General features: G+C 49.7%; 1 protein-coding gene, 1 long non-coding RNA gene and 1 other non-coding gene across 9 annotated transcripts in view; 1 reads left to right on the plus strand and 2 right to left on the minus strand.

Annotated features, from left to right (window-relative positions):
• Positions 1-62: 62 nt before the first annotated feature.
• Positions 63-3770, minus strand: LOC131487923 (uncharacterized). The gene is made up of 3 exons (XR_009250006.1): positions 3225-3770; positions 2779-2968; positions 63-298 (listed from the first exon to the last, which is right to left on the minus strand). It is a non-coding gene; the product is annotated as an uncharacterized LOC131487923 (long non-coding RNA).
• LOC131488920 (U6 spliceosomal RNA) lies at positions 2069-2179 on the minus strand. Its single transcript, XR_009250306.1, has one exon. It is a non-coding gene; the product is annotated as a U6 spliceosomal RNA (small nuclear RNA).
• A 213-nt stretch (positions 3771-3983) lies between the features above and the next one.
• Positions 3984-19460, plus strand: part of STX3 (syntaxin 3) — a 43349-nt gene continuing 27872 nt past the window's right edge. For 4 of the 7 annotated variants that reach the window (XM_058689109.1, XM_058689106.1, XM_058689113.1 and 1 more), the window contains exon 1: positions 3996-4175. In XM_058689109.1, the coding sequence (XP_058545092.1) occupies positions 4146-4175 (30 nt within the window). In that variant the 5' untranslated portion in view covers positions 3996-4145. Of the gene's footprint in view, positions 4176-19460 lie in introns of all 7 variants that reach the window. The other 3 variants (XM_058689112.1, XM_058689107.1, XM_058689105.1) reach the window with 3 other exon arrangements.

Below are 19460 nucleotides of genomic sequence, written 5' to 3' on the forward strand. Positions count from 1 at the left end.
TGAGCCGAAGTCGGCCGCTTAACCGACTGAGCCACCCAGGTGCCCCAACATTTATTGATTTTTGAGAGCGAGAGAGACAGAGCACAAGTTGGGGAAGGGAGAGAGAGAGGGAGACACAGAATCTGAAGCAGGCTCTGTGCTCTGAGCTGTCAGCACAGAGCCTGATGTGGGGCTCGAACTCACAGAGTGCGAGATCATGACCTGAGCCGAAGTCCAACAGTTAACAGACTGAGCCACCCAGGTGCCCCAACTTTTTCATTTCTTGTATACAACTAGCAGGTGGAATCCAAACTTCTGCCTGTCAGGGAAGAGCAAATATTAATATGCTACCAGAAAATAAACAAAATGGGGTTCATGCCTAACAAAAGTTTTAAAGAAAGCTTGATGCCTCTAAGTACCTTCCTGCAGTTGAGAGGGCTCTTTGCCCTATTTTCAATATTTTTAAAAAGTTTAAGGGAAATGATACAGTCATTTCTGTTATGGCTCCCTAGGCTAACCAAAAGGTTATTGTATTTTTTCTTGGAATCATCTCATAGGAAATCAAATTTCTTTTTGGTTTCCAAGTTTTATTGAGATATAACTAACACGTGACATGGTATTAGTTTAAGGTTACAGCATAATGACTTGAGATATATAGAGACAGCAAGAACGATCACCACAGTAAGTTTAGTTAACATCTATCACCTCACATAGTTACAATTTTTTTTTTGTGATGAGAAGTTTTTAAAAAAAAAATTTTTTTTTTAACCTTTATTTATTTTTGAGAGAGAGAGAGCATGAATGGGGGAGGGTCAGAGAGAGGGAGACACAGAATCCGAAACAGGCTCCAGGCTCTGAGCTGTTAGCACAGAGCCCGACGCAGGGCTCGAACTCATGGACCACGAGATCATGACCTGAGCCGAAGTCGGCCGCTTAACCGACTGAGCCACCCAGGCGCCCAGTGATGAGAAGTTTTAAGTCTATCATCTTAGTGACTTTCAAATGCATAGTACATTCTTGTTAACTCTAGTCACCATGTTCTACGTTACACCCCCAGGACTTATAACTGGAAGTGTGTATCTTTTGACCTCCTTCACCATGTTGCTCCCCACCCCCTACCCCCCCACCTCTGGCAACCACCACTCTGTTCTCTGCGTCTGAGTTTGAGGAATCCAAATTTCTGATTCCCCAGTAAATATATTTTGTGAAGGATATGAAATCTTTTAAATTTTTTTTTTTTTTTTTTTTTAATGTTTATTTATTTTTGAGACAGAGAGAGACAGAGCATGAACAGGGGAGGGGCAGAGAGAGAGGGAGACACAGAATCTGAAACAGGCTCCAGGCTCTGAGCTGTCAGCACAGAGCCCGACGCGGGGCTCGAACTCACGCACTGCGAGATCGTGACCTGAGCCGAAGTCGGCCGCTTAACCGACTGAGCCACCCAGGCGCCCCATGAAATCTTTTAAAACAAGAGATCCATCAGTGAAAACAAAGCCTATAGGATACTCTTGATCCTGGAAAGGTTGGGAACCACAAGTTTTGATCAACCTCCATATTTCACAGATGAGAAAACAGGTTGTGTGGTGTTAAGTGTTAAGTTTTGTGGCAGAAACTCTGCCTACAACTCGGGCCTCCCGGCTACATATATCAGCAATCATTCTCCAGCCCCACAGCAACTCTCCCTTCATGGAAAGCCCATCTTGTGAAGGACAGATTACATTTCTTAATGTTTGGGCAAAGGCAAGGAACAATAAACAGTGGTGGAAATTATAGGGAGGGAAATTTTTGTTTTGTAGAGCAAAAAAAAAAAAAAAAAATTTTTTTTTTTTTTTAAAACAGTTGGAACTGTTCAATCAGGAAAGATGCTTTCTTGAGAGTGTCTGGAAAAATTGTGAAACAGTTAAAATGGAAAAAAAAAGATTACTGGGTGTCAGATGGTGTGGTAGGCCTTTCTGGATTATCTGCATTTATTTATGTATGTTTATTTATTTTGAGAGATAGAGCACAAGTGGGGGAAGGGCAGAGAGAGAAGGAGAGAGGATCTGAAGTGGGCTCTGTGCTGACAGCAGAGAGCCCAATGCGGGGGGGGGGGGGATATGGAAGCTTCATGAATTTGTGTGTCATCCTTGTGCAGGGGCCATGCTAATCTTCTCTATATCGTATATCTATATTTTAGTATATGTGCTGCCCAAAGGAGCACTGGGTTATCTGTTTTTATTAATGGTCTGTGCCTCCTATGGTCCTGTAACTACTTTACAATTCTGTAGATCGTAGAAAACTGCTAGTAATGCAATTAGTTCTTTTCCACGGAGATGCAAACAAAATCTGATTGAGGTGCCATTGATCTCCTCCCACCCCCGGAAGTCGGTTTTGCATTTAACATATTCATTTCAGCATTCCTGATGGCCTGTGTAAGTGTCTGTTTTTTGGGTCCTTCTGTAAACAGGTTTTTCACACTTTACTCGTTCCCTCCTTAATTAATGAGTCAAATAAAATCTTTGATGTGTGTTCACTTTATAGTTGTCTGAGAGTCATGATTTTTTTCTTTTTGAAAACAATTCTCTTTAACCAGGAGGTCTTGGATGTTCCATCCCTGGATGTGTTCAGGCAGGTGGTGTGGCCATCCTTGATCCTTATACCAGACTCCTATGGCTCTTTCCAGACTTTAATGTAAAGAGTTGTTCGCATCTCTGTTTCCCTCAGGAGACTCTCTTTTCCTGAGGAGGGGGACCCAGCTAATGTATGCGCACTAACAAAAATTTGTTAAGGGAAGGGGAGATACGAGTGCGATTTACTCACCTTTTCCATTTAGGACCACCAGGGGGAGCAGAAGCCTTCCTTTACTAACGTCGGGAACCCACCTAGGGAGCGTCCGGGGTGGAAGGAAGTGTAGCCCAAAGGAGGATCAGGGACGAGAATGAGTTCATCCAGCCCGACCGCTTACGATCGTATCTTTATGGGAAGAGATGAAGTCAGCCTGGAGCACGCACTAAGATCGCAGAGGAGGGCAAAGTTCTGTTAGAATTACGAAAATATTTACAGCCTTTTAACCTGAATACACAGAGCACATTCTTGTCGTGACTTGAGAATTCAGTCTTCGGACTGCCACTCCCACTTACTGAGCGCCGCCCTCTGCTGGATAGGTCGGTGGTTCCCAAGGAGGAAGATGAACGGGGAAGAGGGAAGAAAGGGAGGGAAGGGGCGGCGCAAAGACCCCGCCCACCTTTTCGGTAGACCCATCCCACCTGGCAGTCCACACCTCGTAGGAACCAAGACGGCTTCAGCTTGACAAACAGTTCGTGACACTGACATCTCGATCTTACCACCCCGGTTCTGTGCGGTGCGAACCAGACCCCTCCGGAAACGGAGTCCCCTAGAGAAACCGCGACCCTCAAAGTTGTACAGATTATTAGCGGCAGGTGCTGCCTCCAACGTTGGACTGCTTCCATTTCTCGGAGGGGTCGCGATTGCGACCAGCGTCAAATCCAGAGTCTTCGCCGCCGCCCCGCCGCACCCCCGGTTATTTCCTCCAGGAAAGAACACGCGCCCCCAGCGGTATCCCGCAGTCCCCCGGACGGCCAGCTCCGTCCCTTGGAGCGCCCTTCCTCGGTTGCGGGGGGTGGGGGGGGGCGGATAGGGACGCCTGGCTCTCCCTCCCACCTGCTAGGCGCACAGCGTTCTCGGTCCCCGGGACAGTGTGCGGCCGGGCCCGACACAGCCCGGTGGAGGCCGCGAGCGGCCGTCGGGGGAAAAGGAGGGGTTCTCCCTCGGGCCGGCCCTTTTCCCTGGACTCCCCCGCCCTCCCCCCCGCGCCGGAGCCGGAGCCGGAGCCGGAGCCGCCCGAGCGGAGGGCCCTTTAAGGAGGAGCGCGGGGCGCGGCGCAGGTGAGGGGCGGGCCCGCCGGGCGGATCTGCGCTGCGCGCCGGCGCCGGCCCGGGAGCCGGATTTGGAGAGCGCGGCGCCGGCGGGGCCGCAGGGGGCGGCGCGGCGGAGCCTCCCGTGGCCTCGGACGCTCCTCCTAGCCCGCGGCCGCCGCCCGCCTCCGCCTGCCCCTCCAGCTCCTTCGCCCCGACCCGGCCGGCCGGCCGCCCGCCACTTCCGGCCGCTCACCTGGGACGCGCTCACCTGGGACGCGCTCACCTGCCTCTGGGCGCCTGGGCAGCAGGATGAAGGACCGGCTGGAGCAGCTGAAAGCCGTGAGTCCCGCCGCACCCGGGAACTGTTGGGCCGGGGGCACAGCTGCGAGGGAGAGGGCCTTCCCTATGCTCCCCAAATCCGGGCTAGAGGGGGGCCCCCCGCATCAGGCCTGCGCCCCCGGAGCTCCCGCCGCATCCGCGCCCCTTCCCCGCCCCTCCGCTTCGGGGTCATGTGCCAGTGATTCATCCCTAGGTTGTGATTTCCCTGGATGCCTCCCTCCCCTCCCCCCAAGCTGGACAGTTTCAGTTCAGAGCTGGGGTCTGCGGGTGGGGGTTCTTTGAGTCCAGAGGAGTTCTCTGTGAGGTCACGGGTCACCTCTACCAACCTGCTACCTGGCAATATGCCCAGGATCAGCCTCCTCCTACCCTCCTTGTCTCCCTTGGGGGGCGGGGAGGGGGCGCCGAGTACGGCTGCCCCTCCCCCAGGACCTGCTCAGAGCCCCTGGGTGACCTCCTGAGCTGTGAGCTGGTCACGTGCCAGGATGGGCCCAGCACCTCGCCACCCTGAGGTCTATAATTATTAATTTCTCCCTCATCCTCCGGACAGCTGTGGTCAGGGCAAAAGATCTGAATGAAGGTAGACGGCCTCCAGTCCTACTGCACAAAAGCCGTAAAACCCCGAGCTACTTAGTCTTTTGAGCCTGTGTTTCCTTGTCTGTCAAACGGGGATGATCATCCCTTAGAGATTTGCTATGAGATCAAATGACATAATGGGACTTGATATAGAGGATGGTTAAAGCTTGGGTTTTTGAGTCATTGACTCACATAACAAATAATTACCGAGTACATTCTATGGGGCAGGCCCGGTGCTCAGCCCTGGGGGTTGGGGGACACAGGCTCTGTCTGTATGGAATTTTAAATGTAGCCTTTGATAGACACAAAGCAGTCCCTCTTCTTGGGAGCTTGTGAGAATTGCGAGGCTTCAGCCCCTGCCTGCACCCACAAAATCAGTCTGATTGCTCTCGAATCTCCCCAGGGGATGCAAGAACACATGAAAGTTTGGGAAGCTTGGGAATGGATAGAACTGGGGTTGCCTCCTGGCTACACCGATTACTGGCTGTCCCTCCACCTCTGAGCTTAAGTTTTCAGGTCTGTGAAGTGTGTGGTTGTAAGGACTAAAAGCAAGAGCACACAGACCCCTTTGCATGATGCAGGGTACGTGTGGGATGAATAGGTGGTAAATATGCTGATAGCTGTAAAAGCTCCTCTGGCAAAAATACAGGCCTTGTTCAAGGCACTGCTGAGATGCTGTTACAGTCGCTTTTCTTTCTCTTCCCTTATCCTGGGTAAGACCTTTGCGTTCCTTTCACCTGCTCTGGGTCATAATGCTGCAGAGGAGGTGAGGGTGATGGAGAAATGAGAGAAGAAAAAGGGCAGCTACAGATGGGGGGGGAGGGGGTTGGGGAAGGAGCCGGGGAGGGAGCCTCCCTGCCTCCTGCCTGCTCTTTGTCATTGAAGCTCCATAATATTGCCTTTACAGACAGGGCAGATTTTATTGCCCCTATTTTTTATACAAGAGGCAAGTAGAGCTCAGCTTGGGTAGGAGGGGTGTCGCGGTTCCCAGGGCCGGTCAGGGCACAGCCCGGAGAGGAACCCAGGCTCCTGACGCTCTCCACTATACTCCTTCCCTGAGGCTCGCTGGAAAGGAAAGAGGAGTGTGGTTTTGAAGATCTTCCCGTATCAGCCACACACCCAGCAATCATAAAACAGTGCGGAACTGAACGGCAGGCCCAGGCGACTCCCTTCCTTGCGTTAGGAAACCCATTTCCAGAGGAAGATAGCCCACTGCCCCTTTCAAGCCCACGGTCAACAAATAGCAAAGAACTCTTGAGTTCTGAGCATCAATTCAGTTTGCCAGGAAAGCCAAGCAAGTCCCCTGGCTTCCCCGAGCCTCCGGGCGGGGCTTTACCTCTGGGGAAGGGAAAGGTCACACTGGAGACTGGGCACTTGTGGGGTGCTGTTCTGAAATAACAGGTTTTGGAGCAGGGGCATGGCTGGTGGTGCCCAGCAAAGAGGACCAGGCTGCAGGTTCAAAGGTTCTGATTGTTGCCTTGCCACTTAATAGCTGTGTTCCTTTGTACCCCTTCTGCTTCTCTGTTCCTCTTTTGTAAAACAAGAAGTTTGGTTCATCTCAGAACCCCCTCTTGGCAATACTGATGTTTTCCCCTGGATCATTGTTCACGTTTGTATGGGTTTTGGTTTCTAGTCCATCACCCCCCCCCCCCCCACCTCTGGGTGAGAGATGCCTTCACTGCAACAAGATAACCATCCCTCTGATTATTTTCATCAATAAAAAACATTGGTTACCCCGCATGAAACCAGTTTCACACCGAACAGCCTGTGTAATCTCCTCTGTGGCATCTTTCTAAACCTTTGGGGGAGGCGAGGTGATAACTGGGGGAGGGCGGTCATGTGCAGGAGATTAGCCTTCCTCTGTGTGGGTATCAGGAGTAGATGTGAAGTTGATGGGTCAAAATAAGGATTCTCTGCGTGAAAGCATTCTCAGTAGTCAGAGCTGCCCAGGGACGGACTGGGGTGGCCAGAGAGGTTGGGAACTCTTAAGCCTGGGGTGAGGCAGGAAGCTTGTGGGGAGTTTGAGCAGCTCTCTGAGGGTGGAGAGGCAAACCGATTTCAGGCCCTCATCCACCTTGCTGATACATGGTTCTCTAAAATGCTTTGTTGTGTGTGAACCTGTGTTAGGCACCATGAGGCTCTTGAGTGTGCCTGTAAAGTGGGTCATCATACCTTCCCCATAGAGCCATTGTGGAGGTTGAATGAAATAATCCAAGATAATCACCCACCATTGTGCATGTGCGTTCCCCCAACTTGACCTGCCGGGAGCAGCATCCACACTGAAGGGGCACACCTTCCTGAGGCCATGGTCACAAGACCTGACTCATCTCTTGCATTGCTCCTCCTGGTAGGCCTCCTCAGCAGCCTGTTTCTTCAGGGAGTAGGACAGGCTTACCAGGAATGCACAGGGTCTACCCCCAGCCCGTCTCACAAGCCGATTTCTCACTAGCTGAACTTTGGATCTACTGAGTCCACACAATTCCCATCCAGGGACCTCTTGCCCGGCTCTCTTTTCATTCAGCAAACATTGATTGAGCACCTACTATGGCCCAAGCCCCGCCTTAGGTGCCGGGTTATAATGGTGATTACCACCTATTCCTGGACCTTAGAAGTTCACAGTCAGATAGGGAGACGCACAAGAAACGGAAAATGATGATACCTTCCTTGTGTTAGAAGCTACTGTGGGAAGACCCTGTCGACTGGCCTCTGGGGACAAGACACTAGGGGGTGCAGGGTGTTTCCCAGAAGTGATGCTTGAGCTCAGGTCTTGTTAAGATCAAGTCCGATCTCTTCAAGGCACGTAGAGTCTCCTGAGAGGCAGGGATCCTGGATTTTCTCAGCCACTGTCTCATTGGCGAGTGCTCCACTATTTCACCACGATAAGTGCTTTGGGACTTTCCTGTGCTGGGTGTGCTGATCCTCTCTTCTGACCTCTTCCTGCTGGATAGCATGTTATGCAGAATTACTACACAAGGTTCTGGTCTTAAAGAGTAAATGGTCATGTATGAAACAACTCGCAAATTAAAGGTAGATAATGATAGCAGAGAAGCCAGTGATGTAGGGTAGGGAAAAGAGGGCAAGAACCTTGGACCCCCTGGAGTTGGTGTACGGAGGACTAGAAAGAACTGGGGGTACACCGGCCCCTCCAAGGCAAGTGCTAATAGGGATGCACGGATGAAATCAACCACCTGGGACTCTAAAAGGCGGGAGTAACTTTTTATTCATTCTGTTCTGTCTTGTCTCTTGCTGCATCCTGAAGGGCTCCTTGGCCTCCTGCTGCTTTTGACAGTCTGGATCTCTGTGGGATCAGAGGTCCTGATGTTAAGGGTCAGAGTATAACCCCTCAGAATCATGGGGCTGTACTTCCCCTTAAAGCTCAATTCATTTACTGCATAGATATTGGCCCCTGCTATGTGCCAGGTGCTTTGGATCCTAACCAAATCTTAACATCCTGACTTGAGAATCTCTTCACTGAGATTCAACTTAAGACCCTTTTCATTGAGATTCTGTACTTTAGTGATAAGATTTCTCACTGGTCTGTGATTTCTTCCTGGGAGGATTCACCCCCGGGAGAGCGATTTAGCTGGAGCAGACTGGGAGGCCAGGCCGAGATGAGTTAACAGGGGATTGAGCAGGGATTATGGACTCATCAGGCTGAGGCCAGAAGAGAAAACGCTTGGACGAGGGAAGGGGATTAGTTTTATTTTTGTTCCTGTGAGTGAGGGGGGAGACCAGGGCCTGGCAGAAGCCAGGGTGCTCTCTCTCCCTTCTCCTACTGTCAAAATTCCTACCCATCTTCCAAAACGCATTCTTTCCACTTACCCTCCCTAACTGCAGCCTAGAGTATTCTCCCTCATTCCAGCTGCACATAAAGGGCTGTATATCGCTTTGCAGCAAATACCTTTCTGCTGTTAGGTTCATGGGGTTTTTGTCACCATGGAGTAGGCTTGAAACCACCTTCCTTTGTTTTTTCAAGAGTTGGACTCTTTGTCTCCTTAAGTACTATTGTAACTTGGGGGCACATGGCTGGCTCAGTCTGTAGAGCTTGTGACTCTTTATCTTGGGGTTGTGAGTTCAAGCCTCACATTGGGTGTAGAGATTACTTAAAAATAAAATCTTAAAAAAAAAAAAAAAGGGAGTGATGGTTCTATTCCTTGTTGTCACCGTGTCATCAACTGCAGTAAAATTGATCATTTATTGAGCAGCTACATACTATTTGATGGGACCTGTGTTAGGTGCCTTGCATTCGTTGTCTCTAATCCCTTCAACCACGCAAGGCAAGGTGCTGTTTTACATTATTCCCATTTCACAGGTAAGGAAATCGAGGCTCAGATTTGGTGGAGATCCCTAGCTGGGAAAAGTTGGGATCAAGATCAAACATGTCTGTCTTGCTTTTTTTTTTTTTTTTTATATCTCCCTGCACTTTATTTGATCATCTGCCCATCTACAATGCACACGGCCTGATGCAGTGGCAGAAAGGGTATTCCTCTGGGGCCCCAGTGCCCCGAACTCTGCATGGTAGTTATCTAGTAAATGTTTATCCGACTGATTATTGACTAATCGACAGCTTGGCCCTCCCACATCCCTTGCCCATCATTGGGACTTACTCTTCCCTCTCTATTCCCTGTGGGGTGGAGTTGAGCAGCATTTACTCCAAGAGCCTGTGAATTTGCTAATGATGCCAGAGGTCACTGGTTCCATCTTCAAGGACAAGGGTGGCTGAATTCCAAGGCTCCTAGCTATTCCTAAACCCTTAGCCCACTACATCATGGAGGATTGCCCCGTTCAGAAAGACAAAGAAGATGTGGGTGCCATGGTGAAAATCTAGCTACCCCATTTTTCCTCTGGCAAAATCTAATAACATCTCTCTCTTTTTAAAAAAAATTTTTTAAAGTTTGGTTATTTATGTATTTATTTTTGAGAGAAAGAAAGAGTGAGTGAGCAGGGGAGGGGCAGAGAGAGAGGGAGAGAGAGAATCCCAAGCAGGATCCATGCTGTCAGCACAGAGCCCGACACGGGGCTTGCACTCACAAACCATGAGATCATGACCTGAGCTGAAACCAAGAGCTGGACGCTTAACTGGGACACCCAGGTGCCCCAAATCTTAGGAGTCTCTCAACACTCAGTTCCAGTGTCACCACCACAGGGAAGCCCCCAGACCTTGAGCTGACAGCATTTACCACTCCACAAACTGTTTATCTTGGTTGATGTGTGACAGCAGCGGCCCAGGGTTTCAGAAGCCGCCTGCCCCGTCCTTGTCTGCTGTGTGAGGGAGCACAGATCACGCAGGCCTCGTTCCCCCTGCACTTCCACGGCCCGGCTCACGGTGGGGAAGGCTGCAAACCACACTGTCCAGTGAGCAAATGGGGACGTTCTGCAGATGAGCTTACTTGGAGATTCTGTAGTCCCTGAGGGACCTTATCTGCAGCTGCTTTAATACCCAGCCTCTTCAGCTCCCTGCCCTGACCATCTCCACGGTCAGGCCAGCCTGCTTTCTGGCATTGGGCCGTTTCCACGGCAACGTCCCCCTGCCGGATGGGAGGGCTGCTGTAAATGCAGTTCAACCTAAAGGAGATCAGTGGAACACATCCTTTTGATTGTGGACGAATTTTAGACTTACAGAAAAGCCACAAAGGCAGCACAGGGAGTTCCTGTCCACCCCCACCTGGTTTCCTCCCTTGTTGACACCTTCCATTTTGATGGTACGTTTGTCACAACCGAGGGATGCTTTAACGATCCTGATGTTGGCACGTTCCTATTCTCTGAACTCCAGACTTGATTTGGATTCCACTCATTTTCCCATGAACAGCCCTTTTCCTGATCTGGGGTCCCATCCAGGACACCACGTTGCAGTTAGGTGTCTTGCTTTCTTAGCCTGCCCTGGCCTGTGTCTGCTGCTCAGGTGTTCCTTGTTTCCATGACCTTGTCCGTTTATTCAGCTCATGTGTTTTCATGCTTTGGAAGTGTGTTTCCAGTGGCCGGTGCAGCCGCTGGTGTGCGGCTGCCGTTGGAGGCATCCCTCCGGGGTGGTAGACAGCAAGGGCTCAGCAGCTGGCTGCACGGGCTCTCCCAGCTCCGGCACACACCGTCTGTCCCATCTTGAGCAGGTTGCTTGACATCTTTATGCCTTAATTTTCTCAGCTGTAAAATGGGGAGGGTCCCCAGAAGATTGTAGAGATTAAATGGTACGTATAAAGTGCATGTCCCAGAAGAATCCTCAGCTCCTGTGGAGTGCTCAATAGATGTTACCTAATACATAGTGAAGTGTTTTCTAGAAGGATCGTGATGGGAGGGGGCTTGGGCACAGGGGCTGAAAGGAAGTAGAGACGAGTAGAGAAGAAGAGGTTATTAGTCCCTCCATGCCTCGTCCCTGAGAACTGGAGGCTGTGGGGTATTGAGTGGTGGGGTTGAGACGGAGAGGAAGTCCGAAAAGAGCCCAGAAAGCTGGAGTAGGGGAGGAACAATGTTCCAGAAAGAAATTGTGGGCCAGTAAGAAGTCTTATCACTAAAGAACAGAAGCCCAATGAACTCTCCAGGAGGAAGCAGAAGATACTCTTCCAATGTCTTTGGCTCCTGGGATGAGAGAGAAAGCAGGGAAAAGGTGTGGTCTTCTTATTCCAGTGGCCTTCCTGGAGGTATCCTTTGGGTAAATTCACTCATCTTTCAAAATTTCCCCAAGGAGTCACCTTTGCACACATTATTATATATGCTTCCATCCTCCCCAGGCTCTGCCTTGGATTCAGGGAGGTTGGGCACGCGGTCTTCTTGTCTTAAGTGCTGTCCTCACTCACCATGTGGGGTTGTAATGACCTGTGTGCCTCCCATCGGAGACAGTGAGGTCCTGGAGAGCAGGGGCTGCTGAGTTTGGTCTCTGCATCTCTAGTGGCAAATAAATGCTGGTTGTTCAGTAAATACTGTTGGGTGAATGAATGAGCGAATGGATTGGACCTTGTAGTGGGAAGGAGAATGTGTGGGTATGGCAGTTGGTTACGAGACCCCACCATCTCTCTAAGTGAATGCACTGCGAACTCGGTGGATTGGACCAGGTATGGTTCCATCCTGTCTTTGTTCCATATTAGCCATGTGATTCTGGGTGAGTTAATCTCCCTACCTCAGATTCCTCACCTGTATAGACAACATCTACACAGAGGCTGTTTTTTTCCCTCCTGTTTTTCTTTTTTCTTTTTTTTTTAAAGTTATTTATTTTGAGAGAGAAAGAGAGAGAGAGAGAGGGAAGGGGGAAGGAGAGAGAGAGGGGGACAGAGAATCCCACAATCCTGGGGTCACGACCAGAGCCGAAATCAAAAGTCAGACACTTAACCGACTGAGCCACACAGGCACCCCTCCCTCCTCCTTTTCTTTCGGTAAACTTCCATCCCTTTTTGCTGTTCCTTCTCAGACCTAGCTTAGGTCCTGAGAAGCAAAAACAGGTAGGAATTAACATGGCACCTGGGGATGAAGTTTGATGATTTTTCTATGCAACGAACAGAATGCAAAGTGTCTTCAAACGCACGTGGAAGATTTAAAAATACTGACCGTGTATAATGATACAAAGAAGTGTCCAGTTGCACAGAATATTAAGTCCAGTAGGCTATGTTCCCTGACGATGGCATAATAAAATTAACAATACAATAATAGCCCTCCTTACCTGCTTTGGAAATTGAAAATGCCTTTCTAACTAGCTCTTGAGTTAAAAAGAAGTCAGAATGGGGGCACCTGGGTGGCTCAGTCAGTTGAGTGTCCAACTCTGGATTTTGGCTCAGGTCATGATCCCAGATTCGTGAGAGATCAAGCTCTGTGTGGAGCATGGAGCCTGCTTGGGAAAAGGGAAGTGTCCCCTTGTTTCACAGGGAGAAAGGACAGTGTGGGAGGGAGACGGGGTGGGGGGGGGTCGGAGAAGGGTAGGCACACTCTTTAAGTGGGGAGCAGAGAACGCCGAGTACTTGTTGAGAGCTGCTTACTCAGAATCTGTGGCTCTTTTAATTGAAGAAGAGGGACTGGAAAAACCAGACGTTGGGCAGTGTGTCACCGGCATGTGTGCGTGTGTGTTTGGAACCCTCGTAAGCCGTAGTGTTTGTTGTCTCTGGGAATCCGCAGACCCTCGCTGCAGAGGGAGGCAGGTGGGGGAGAGGGCAGCAGGGAGGAGGAAGGGCACACGCCGCTCTCTCTTTGAATTCATTGGGATAAAGTCTGGGTTTATGAAGAGGCGCATGCGCCTCGAGCAGAGAGCTGTTCCCATGTGGAGGAGGGGCACAGACTCGTGCTCACCTGCTTGTGCCACGAGGGCCCCGCCTCCGCCAGCCACAATCCTTTAATACCCCCGCTGCCGGCTGTTAAGGACCAGATGTCCCTTCGCAGCCCAGACTGCTTGCTGGTGCCTTTCCCTCACCCCAGAACGTTCCCGAGAGCTCCGGGGCCTTCCGTCTTGTCCCGGGACCCCCGAGGAGTAAATGGGCGTCATCGTCATCCGCGATGGCTCCCTTTTCCTTCCTTTGTCCCGTCCTGTCTTGCTGCTCTGATTTGTAGGATCCTCGAGGAATTGCCGGTGATTTAAACTTAGACTGCAGCAGGTTGTTTGTCTTAAAATCTCTAACGGAAGTATAGTTGGCACACAATGTTAACACCAGTTTCAGGCGTAGGACACGGTGATTTGACAAGCCTGTGTTATGCAGCGCTCACCACGGTGTCACCACACGACGGAATTACCCTGGTGACTGTATTCCCTATCATCTTCCCTATCATCACCTTTCATCCCCGTGACTTATTTTTATAAAATAAATAAAATGAAAATGAAAGTTTGTACCTGGAAAAGGAGCAGTGGGATTTTTCTCTCTCTCTCTCTCTTTTTTAAATGTTTGTTTGTTTTTGAGAGAGTGTAAGTGGGCGAGGAGCAGAGAGAGGGGGACAGAGGATCCAAAGCAGGTTCCCTGCTGACAGGCTGACAGCAGCGAGCCCGATGCGGGGCTCGAGCTGACAACCGCGAGATCATGTCCTGAGCTGAAGTGGGACGCTCAACCAACTGAGCCACCCAGGCGCCCCCCTTCCCCTCTTCTTGAGAAGGCATCCATTTGTTTACAGCAGTGGTTTCTTGGTTAGCTAAGCTTGCTGGTTTGCTTGCTTGCTTACTTCCTTTTTTCTTCTTTTCTTTGCTCTGTTGACAACAGGACTTTCTTCAAATGAAGTGTTACATTCAGCCCCAGTGTATAAAGCAGACAGAAGGGAAGCTACACAGATTTAAGAGTGGGGAAGGGCCCACCTTCCTGCCTCCCCCCTCCCTGGCTTCCCTGGCCAGTTTCTGAGGCTCATCTGAAGTGTCCTGGGGTTCCACAAAGCTGCACTGGAAAGCTAAGCTCCTTACTTGGCGAGAAAGCCCAGGCTTAGTGCAGGCAAGTGCCCAGCTTTCCGCAGGGCCGGGCTGCTGCTCTCCTTGGCTCCTTGTCGCTCTCGGGATGGGCCGCTTTGGGAAGGTGCAGGGGGGTAACAAGGGCTTAGGACAGACAAGCGAAGTTCGAGCCCAGACTCTGCCAACCAGTGGTTGGGAGCCCTTGGATAACCTCTAGGGTGTTGTGGCCACCCAGCATCTGGTAAGGGCTCTATGGGTGGCAAATGCTTTTATTCAAGAAGCTAACAGAAGGGACCCACATCAGATAGACAGAGAATGATGGAGAAGGCAGTTGAGAGAAAGGCAGTGAATGCTGAGTAAGAGGAAGTACAGCAAAAGCCCCTTCATGCTGCGTGCCGGGCCCCTGAACCCTCCCCACTCTGCAGAGAGGAGGTCATGGTCCTGGCAGCCCTCACGGGACTGTGGGGCACATTTGAGAGGCAGGGATGGGTGCTAGATACACGGCTCTGTGTCAGTGCTGCCCGCTGGCCCATGTCCCATCTCCTGGTGGGAGAGGCATCATGGGGCTGGGGGTGGGGGAGAGGAAGTGAGCGGCTGAACTCGTGGTTCTCACTGTTCCTTCTGCGGCCGATGTAGCTACTGCAACGTTCCTATTACCACACGCCTTGATTCTCTGATAAAGATGCCCAAGTTCTTTTCTCAGCTGTGCTCAGTCATGTGGGCCCAAGATAAAGGACGCTGTGTGCTTTCCTTGGCCTTGGGACTCCTGAGGCCTCAGCCTGAGAGAGCCTGGCTGTGTCAGAAGGGATAGGGGGTTTCCCCGGGATCAGTTAGACCCCCTTTTGGAGAAGCTGGTTGGAAGTTCCAATGTCCCATGACTCCGGATCACCCATGATGGTGGCTACTTCCTTGGACTCTCTCACTGGACTAAAGCTTGTGCTGTTGTAATTGATGTTGTGATGTTACATTTTTGGAAACAGCACAGCACAGTGGGAAAGACTCTGCATGGGAAGATGGGAATCAAGAAACCTGGGTTCTACTCCTGGCCAGCAGTAACTCATTGTTTGGCTGTGGGCCTTGATTTGCCCCTCTCTCAGTGACAGAATTTGATGGTAGAATCTGTAAGGTTGCATTTAACTCTAAAAGTCCTGTACCTTTTTTGTTTGTTTGTTTTTGTTTTTTTGTTTTTCTTCTTTTTTTCCCCCCTTTCCTGTTTAAAGGTACTTATATCCAGGTTAAAGCTATAGAGAAGTTGGCTAGATCTTATGTACGGCCCCTTTTATTGAGTTGTAACTATGTGCTATTCATTGCATAAGGAACTTTAAAATACTATTCCGTCCTCACAAAAGCATTGGTAGATGCTATTCTATCTATTTTGTGGATAGGGAAATTGAGGCTCAGAGATGTTAAACCAGTTGTGTAAGGCTTGGTGACCAGTATGTGATGGAGCAGTTTACGGAACCCAGATCATCATCATGCTCTGTGGCTGACCTTACTGACGTAGCCTTTAGTGCGAGGACTTCCTCAGAAGAGAAGTCTCTCTTTTAGCCGTCACATCTTTACAGCAAGGTGATAGGGAAACTGACATTTGTGAGCCACTGGTATGTGCTCAGTGTTGTGCTAGAAACCTTCCATATGTGATGTCTTCCCGTGCCTGTAAAAGTCATAAGGTGAGTGGTGTTATTACCATTCACAGATAAAAAACTCAGAGCAATAAAAGACTTGATTGAGATTCTCACAGCCAGTAATTGGTAACCAAAGGTTTTAGACCGAGGTTGTGGGTTACCAAAGACTTCTCTTTTCCTAGTTCACACTTTTTCTCAACTGGAGGTGGATGAGGCTGCCCTGCCCAAAGCCAAAAGGTGATGTCTTGGATGTGGGGGATCCCTGTACAAATTCCGGGGGCCTCAGAAATTTACGTCATGACAGAGAGCTCGGTGCCTGCCTCCCAAGCTCCAGGACACAGTTGTTCCCAGCTTCCAGAAACTTCCCTTGGTCCATCCTAAGATGGCAGACTCATCCTACTTCCTTCCATCCCATGTTGACACACATGGGTGTGTACCCACACACACGTACCCACATGGTATCTCCCTTCAGTGTGGGTCTCTAGAAGACCTCTGGAGAGAGGAGTTGGGACAAATGCTTGTTAGCTCACCTTCCCAGAGGAGGGCTGGGCTCCTGTTTTCCGGTGAGGGTCACAGAGATCCTTGCTGGGAGATGGAGCTCTCTGGAGGCTACTAAGAGGCCCAAGTATTGACGATAGTGATGATAGGAGCATTTTATCTCAACTTTAGAAACTGCTGGCTGAATCCAGGCTGCAGTCCCTGTGGGGGCTGGGTTTTCATTCAGCTCAAATTGATTAAATTTCTCTTACATATCTAGCACATGGTGAGTGCTCAGTGTACATGTGGAATGCATGAATGAGTGAATGAATGAATGAATGAATGACACGTACAAGTAATTTTTTTTTTAATTGTTTTTTTCAACGTTTTTTATTTATTTTTGGGACAGAGAGAGACAGAGCATGAACGGGGGAGGGGCAGAGAGAGAGGGAGACACAGAATCGGAAACAGGCTCCAGGCTCTGAGCCATCAGCCCAGAGCCTGACGCGGGGCTCGAACTCACGGACCGCGAGATCGTGACCTGGCTGAAGTCGGACGCTTAACCGACTGCGCCACCCAGGCGCCCCACGTACAAGTAATTTTAAGTGCAAGTGAGAAAAGCCAATTCCAGTGAAATGAATTTTCTAAAAACATTAGAATAATACTGTTTGAGTTTGTTGGGAGAGTGCTGGGAACAGTTGTGGAACCTGTTGGGAAGGCTTAGGAAGAGTAGAAGTGAAGGTACTCTTTGAGAAACTGGCAGAGATCTCTGTTTGCTTTGCAATTCAAATTCCTCAGGGAGGTTGGCTCACGATTGACCCCCTTCACCTTCCCCACATGATTCTGGGAAGGTTATCTACACCAAGGAAGGCTTTCTGGGCAGGCACGTATGCTCAGAGTATCTGTTATAATAGATAAGGCAGCCCTGACCCTCCAGGGTTTATAGCCAGTAGGGAAAGACTGATAAATAAAGGGATAATTAACAGTAGGCTGTGTTGGATGCTATGGAAGGTCTGCACAAGATGCATCGGGAGCTTAGAAGTTTGTTTTTTTTTAAATTTTTTAAAGGTTTATTTTTGAGAGAGAGACAGAGCATGAGTGGGGGAGGGTCAGAAAGAGAGAGAGAGAGACAGAATCTGAAATAGGCTCCAGGCTCTGAGCTGTCAGCACAGAGCCCGACGTGGGGCTCAAACCCACCACCACAAGATCATGACCTGAGCCAAAGTGACACCCAAACAACTGGGCAACCCAGGTGCCCTGCTTAGGAAGGTTTTAAATTTTACATGAGGAGTGTCAGGGAAGGCCGACAGAGAAGATGGTTTGAGATTGAATTTAATTATTTTTATTTTTATTTTTATTTTTATTTTTATTTTTTAGAGGTGGGAAGGGAGAGAGGGAGAGAGAGAGAGAAAGAGAGAATGAGAATCCTAGTGCAGAGCCCTACACGGAGCTTAATCCCACAACCCTGGGATCATGACCTGAGCCGAAATCAAGTCAGAGGCTCAACTGACTGAGCCACCCAGGCGCCCCCAAGATTGAATTTAAAGGCTAAGTAAAATTTTTCCGGCTGGGCAAATGCATTTCAGGAAGAAGTCCTTCATGAAAGATGGTCTGTCCAGGAAAAGTGGGGAGTTCCAAGTGCCTGGTCTAGAGAGTGTATCATGAGGAGAGGAACATGGGCAGGGCCAGACCTTAATGGTCCCTGTGTGCTCTGTTGGGCATTGGGACTTTTAATCCCAGGAGAACAGAAGGAATGACTTTTTAGGAAGATGAGTTTGGGCGCTGTGGCACTGCCATCAAGTTCAACTCCTTTGAAGGAGTTAAAAAGGAGTTAAGCTCCTGACTGTTAAGCTTGGGTTGCCGAAGGTTCCAGACAAGCCAGAGAATGAGATGATGGCAGAGCCAGTCAGAACAGACTCCGCAGATGTTTGGAGAGTCCCAGATTTTTCTTTTCTTTTCTTTTCTTTTCTTTTCTTTTCTTTTCTTTTCTTTTCTTTTCTTTTCTTTTCTTTTCTTTTCTTTTCTTTTCTTTCTTTTCTTTTCTTTCTTTTCTTTTCTTTCTTTTCTTTTCTTTCTTTCTTTCTTTCTTTCTTTCTTTCTTTCTTTCTTTCTTTCTTTCTTTCTGTTTATTTGTTTTTGAAAGAGAGAGACAGAGTGCAATCAGGAGAGGGGCAGAGAGAGAGGGAGACACAGAATCTGAAGCAGGCTTCAGGCTCTGAGCTGTCAGCACCCCTGACGCAGGCCTTGAACTCACGAGCTGTGAGATCATGACCTGAGCTGTGAGATCATGACCTGAGCGTAAGTTGGACGCTTAACTGACGAGCCACCCTGGAGCGTCCCAGGTTTCACTGGGAATTCCCAGTAATGCCATCATCTGTTGAAGGTTGGGGGTTGGTAGCGGGTAAAGAGGAGAGGGCCCTGGTGGCTTTCATCCCCCGTGGGGTTATGAGTGTTTGAGAGGGCTGTTGTCTACCGCAGGTTCTGAAGAAGCAGGTGTAGCGGCTTTTCCCCTCCCCACCTCGACTGGCAAGAACCAGTTCTCCCTCTGAGCTTAGAAACGGTCAGCTTGTGGTGCAGTGATGGGGAGAGTGTAGACACGGCTCGGGCCCTGGATGCTGGGTGGGAATGGAAGCACTTCCTTTAGATAGCCGTTTTGTGATTCTGTAGAGGAAGTGGAATGAGATCAAGAAAGCTGGGGTCCCCAGGGGTTGCTGGGGGCCGAAGGGAGAGCTTCCTTTTCCTTATAAACATGAGCTCTGACAGGGGATGACACACAGTACTGTTTTTTTTTTTTTTTTTGCAGTAGGTGGTTAATGAAAACAGGAAAACCTTTGTTCCTACCCTGAGGATTGGAAGTGAGTGCTTTGGCGGAATTGAGGCTAGAAACTGTTCTCTTTGTTTTGTTTTGTTTGAATGTTTATTTTTGAGAGGGAGAGAGTGCAAGTGGGGGAGGGGCAGAGAGAGAGGGAGACACAGAATCCGAAGCAGGCTCCAGGCTCTGAGCTGTCTGAGCACAGACCCCGGTGCGGGGCTTGAACCCACGAACCATGAGATCATGACCTGAGCCGAAGTCGGAAGCTTGACGGACTGAGCCATCCAGGTGCCCCGAGGCTATAAACTATTCTGATAGAGATGTCTGGTAGGGTGGATCACACATTTGAACGTTGTGGAGAAGGGATTAGGAACATGGGGCCCAAATCCAAAAGAGGCTAGAATCTGCCTGTCTCTACATTTTTGCTGTGTGACTTTGGCCAAGTTGTTCAACCT

This window comes from Neofelis nebulosa, chromosome 10 (assembly GCF_028018385.1).
Source record: "Neofelis nebulosa isolate mNeoNeb1 chromosome 10, mNeoNeb1.pri, whole genome shotgun sequence".
Classification (NCBI taxonomy): domain Eukaryota; kingdom Metazoa; phylum Chordata; class Mammalia; order Carnivora; family Felidae; genus Neofelis; species Neofelis nebulosa.